This window comes from Carex rostrata, chromosome 24 (genome assembly GCF_964058835.1).
Source record: "Carex rostrata chromosome 24, lpCarRost1.2, whole genome shotgun sequence".
Taxonomy (NCBI): Eukaryota; Viridiplantae; Streptophyta; class Magnoliopsida; order Poales; family Cyperaceae; genus Carex; species Carex rostrata.
In genome coordinates this window covers 8,247,345-8,252,420 of record NC_135941.1, presented here as the reverse complement: position 1 = coordinate 8,252,420, position 5,076 = coordinate 8,247,345, and the positions used below count along the sequence as shown (strand labels likewise).

Below are 5,076 nucleotides of genomic sequence, written 5' to 3'. Positions count from 1 at the left end.
GGTAGCATCTCTGTCATACACTGTGCACAGATCACAAATGTTCTACAATAGAATGAGAATCAATAAATTGAGGTTGCAGATGAGATACCTCTGGCAGGAAACATCGTCACAGAGATTAAAATAATCTGATTAGAATGAAAGTCATCAGAATCAGTTGTGGAATGCGGCAACCGAATTATCAAATATATAACCATCCCAACGCCTCTTTAAAAATCTATACTTGAAGTCAAATTGAATAGTCTGAATTACGCCACTGTTGAGGTATCCCAAGCCCAACAGATACAGATACAGATACAGACTCAGCTGTTTCTTAGAATTAAAGGACAACAAAGTTTCTACTTCCAAGTAGGATGTGCGCTTTCAGTTACAAGAGCGAAGCAATACATAAAAGTAAAACTTGTGTTTTTTATTTGTCGATCAAGGTGAATTGTTATGAATTAATGGGTTATAATGTTTGGCATGTAGTAATTGAAGTGAAAGTTAAGAGTTAATGTACCTGCTGAGTTAGTACGAGTTGTTGGGAACACTGCAACTGATCAGTTACTGTGGCGTCAGATTCCCGATGACCTCTATTTAATGTGCCGCTCTTTGACTGTGAATTGATTGCAAATGATGCACTGCTTAATTAATTAATTAATTAATTTATTTTTAATTTAAGTTGGTGTTTGAACTTTGAACAATGTTCTGGAGGAGAGAAAAATAAACAAACCCATCACTCAAGTCAAGTGTATTTCAGCTTTTGTCTCATTAAATAATGATGGTGTTTTAGATGCTATGTACTGGGTCTGGGTCTCAAGGGAATAACAGGAACGTCATCCCAATCCCAACTGTTCGTTCAAATTTTTCAATGGTGGTATTGGTATAGCAGGGGTAGGTGGTAGGAAACTTTTTCATACGCAAATCTCAACAAAGAGTAGACTAACAATTGGAATCGGACAGATTTATTTCCGGGTGGCCTACCCAAACTCAAATCTCTCTATCTAGTCTAGTCTCTAGTGTTCACAGTCCATTTTTTGAGACGGAAATTAATTTTAGCCTGTCTCGAGACTAGGCCTAGCCCAATAATTTAACTCAACTCACAAAATTAGTTTAATAGTTCGCCCCGTGCTTCTCGCGTTTTGCAACACAAAACTATTTTCCTCTGATGATGTTTGCTGAGTCATGCTCCCAAGATGGTTTTCAAAGTATAATTCTTAGCTCAATTAAGTTTGGGTAGTTTGCATATAACAAAATTCATATTGCAGCTCAAAAAATAAATATTAATATTGGGGCTTAAATTATATATGTTTTCCAATTCTCTTTCATTTTGTATTTTCTCCTCCACTCCACATGCTGCCAACTTATCATTGCGACTTCAATCTAAATGTCACTATTGCTGCTATATGTTGGTTGATAATTAGAAAATTAAATGAAATACAATTACATAAATATATTTAATCTTGCATCATTATTAGTGGATTGATTTTACCCCAGTCGGGTATACCCGCCCGTACCCGCCGCCCAGGGTACCCGTGCCCGAGCTCGGGTATGGGTCGGGTACTCGGGTGCGCGGGTACGGGCAAAAACCGGACCGGACCCGTTATTTTGGACCAATACCCGACCGTACCCTACCCGAGTTTACCCGTACCCGACTATCCGAGTACCCGTATACCCGACCACTGTTCATCCCATTTCAAAATTCAAAAAATCTGATTTTTCCCCCCCAAACCAACAAAAAAAACCAGAAAAAAAAAAAAAAACCAACAAAAAAACAAAAACAAAAAAACCAGAAAAAAAAACAGCAAAAAAAAAAAAAAAAAAAAAAAAAACCGTACCCGCCCTACCCGTACCCGCCTTACCCGTCAAGGGTACACGGGTAAGGGTATAGGACGGGTAGGGTATGGGTTTTGAAAATTATACCCGCCATACCCGTACCCGAATACCCTTGTACCCGAGTATACCCGTACCCGAGACGTACCCGTACCCGAGACGGGTATACCCGGGGTACCCGTACCCGCCCGAGTTGCAAACCATTCATTATGCATTGCCACTGTATTAACTGTCCCTACTTCCCTAGTCCCTGCCACTCCCACTGCTACTAATGCTGTTGCTGCTTCAGTGCTTCTCCATCCTACTATACAAGTCAAGCGAGGCGGAAATGAAGAGCATTTTGGTTTGAATAGGAGAGTTTAAATTAGTGAGGTATTAAGGTTTGGAGATTTGAGGTTTTGAGTAGAAGAAACACCAAATCCATGTCAGAGCCAGAGATGTGTTTTGTGACAAGGGGAAGGGGAAGGGAAAGAGATGTAGGAAATGGTTCTCATGACATTTGAAACTAGAGCCAACTTCTTTGGAACTGAGTTGCTTACTTGCTTATTTCTGGTTTGATTCAACGCCTGGGATCAGATTGCCAAGGTTGTCGCAGCTGTTCACTGTCAAGTAATCAGCAGATTAAATCTTTCACTGAGCAAAGCTTTCCACTCAAGGTTAGTAACTCCCCGTTACCAAACTGCTTCTGCAGTTCTGCTACCCAATCGGTAGCTCAAAAAGCTTAAGCAGATAAAGCAACATGGTGTCAGTGTTGTACGTTCCAAGTAAAACAACCCCACCCTCATCACCCAAACTGCACTCCTCACATGTGGAAGTGTCTGTTAGTGTTGTGCATTCTAAATAAAAACAACCCCCCACAAGGCCACAACTGTTAGTGTTGTGCATTCTAAATAAAAACAACCCCCCACAAGGCCACAACACATGTGGATGTGGCAAGATCAAATTTAGGGCCTCTAGCATTCATACCATGCCAATTACCAATTGATCTAATACAAGCTGAAAATGTAGGTAGTCATGTTTTTTAATATACTCTCCAGCCTTTATTTTTTAGATGAAATGTAATTTTTTAAAAGAGAGGTCAAGTAGCTATGATTGTGTATAAAAACACCTAGCATGCTGTCAAGTTTTCTTCTCTAATTTCATTCAAAGTATGAAGAAGATATTCAGTTCAAATTGAGTTTCATTTCATGACTTCAAATATATAACAGGATATCTAAACTTTATATTGATATCCTCTAGTTTTCTCAAAACCCATCGCCAACTCCATGAGAAATTATTACTACAGTAAAAAGAATTTTGCAAACAGTTTTCTAGAATTTGAGTCAAGTAGTGTGTAAACCCATGTAGAAAGTAGAGTAAAAAGAAAGCAAGATGTGTGAAATAGTCCCAATGTATATATTACTAATTTTCTTTTAAATCTGTTTTGAACGCATGGGGAAATAACACTCTTTAATGACAAACAGAGTAACAAATATTTGTTTCTTTTATTATAAAAGAGGTGTAATCTTTCCTCAAAATACTCTAATGCATCAGCCTTATTAGCAGAACATATGAAAAGTCTGTTTTATGTGCAAAATTTATACACATTACAATCTTCATACTTATATTATATGCCATTTCAAAGAGGAAGAATCGTGTCTGGGAAACTATATTCAAACCATCATTGAAACAAAATGAGAATTATACAGTAACAGCGCTAAAAATATGTAGAGAGGAAAAAAACAAAAAAGAAGAAGAAGAAGATGAATCTCTAGATGATTTAACTTGAAAATACACAGCTAATTAAACCATACACGACCACCACAAATACTGTACCAAACTCAAATTAAAGATATTAAAACCCAAACTAATACCATATTGCATAAAAAACAACCATAGTAATAGAAAATAATTACCAGTACCAGTATGAACCTCAAATTCGTCGACCAGGTGGCAGCTTCCCCATAGACCCACCCATCATCCCAGAAAAAAACCCCACCGACAGCATCGACAGCGACATCTGCAGTTCATCCCGGCTCCACCTCCTCCGTGAAGCGCCAGATCTCGACGGAACAGTCGGCGCCAGATAAGAAATATACAACTTACGAAACCCTCCCAGCGCGAGCACAACCGATCGGAGCTGGCCAGGGGCACAGCCGAGCGCCGCCCAGTGGCGGAGGCAGACGGATTCCCAGATCCTCTCGTCCTGCGCCAGGCGCCGCCACCGGGAGCTGACGCACGCGGCGGAGCCAAGAGTACGTTCGTCGGCGCGGCGGAGCACCTCGTAGAGGAGATCCTCAGTTAGATCCGGTACAGGAGAGGCGGGTTCTTCAGTTTTGATCTTCTTGCTGGAGGCAGAGTCTGGTGAGACGGCGCGTTTCATGGCGACTGGTGAGGGCTTCTGAGCTCAACCTGAGCTGAGCTGCAACGTTGCTTCTCTTTATCTAAAATATATATATTTCTGTTGGGAAAATCAATCAATCAATGAGTTCGGATCTGAATTGTTTGGAGTTTCTCGGTTAATTGCGCCTTTGGATAACATCCACCACCACAATGGGTCTGTTGTTGTCGTCTTGTTGCTCAAACAATTTTTCTTTATTTTCTTTTTTCTTTTTTAGCAAGAAGCCAAGAACCAATTCTTTCTTTACGAGGTGACGAGGTCGCCTTTTTACATTGGCCAATGGCCAATTGCTTGTCGGCCCCTTTTGGACTGTTAAGCAACACGGGATTAATCTTTCTTAAGATTGAATCCGTTTTTTTTTTTTTTTTGAACCGTTTAATTTCTTTAATACAGATTAGGATTATCTTTTTAGTCTTTCTTGTCCGGATCTTAATTTTTTGTCCAGACTTTAATACATCTATATTTTTTCCTTTAGTCTCCTTAATTTTTACTCACGAATTAAAACAACCGAATATTAATTCCTTAAGATCTTAATTCTTCATTCTTAATATCTTATTGCCGAACGAATCCATTGTTCTTTCACATTGGAGGAAATTAAACATACTGTTTTTTCTTGCAATTCCAATAAAGCTCCTCGACTTGATGGTATTTCTTTTCTTTTTTATTAATTTTTTTGGGATTTGGTACAATCTTATATTTTCAAACTATTTCAGGCTTTTTATGATAGGGCCCTTGATATCTCTAAATTGAATTTAGCATCTATTTGTTTAATCCCTAAGAAAGATGATGCTGCTACTATTAAGAATTATGGATCCCCTTATTGATGACTCACGTGCAGCTTTTGTTAAATGAAGGTTGATTGGCGATAACATTGTTTGTGCTCATGA

General features: G+C 39.1%; 1 protein-coding gene across 1 annotated transcript; it reads right to left on the bottom strand.

Moving 5' to 3' along the window:
- Window positions 1–3,441: 3,441 nt before the first annotated feature.
- Window positions 3,442–4,366, bottom strand: SLY1 (F-box family protein). Its single transcript, XM_078326140.1, has one exon. The coding sequence runs from the start codon at window positions 4,169–4,171 to the stop codon at window positions 3,722–3,724; it is 450 nt and encodes a 149-aa protein (XP_078182266.1). The 5' UTR covers window positions 4,172–4,366; the 3' UTR covers window positions 3,442–3,721.
- Between the last annotated feature and the right edge of the window lie 710 nt (window positions 4,367–5,076).

Bases quoted from the DNA above. Each gene is read 5' to 3' on its own strand.
- SLY1 (XM_078326140.1), bottom strand. From the start codon at position 4,171: ATGAAACGCGCCGTCTCACCAGACTCTGCCTCCAGCAAGAAGATCAAA.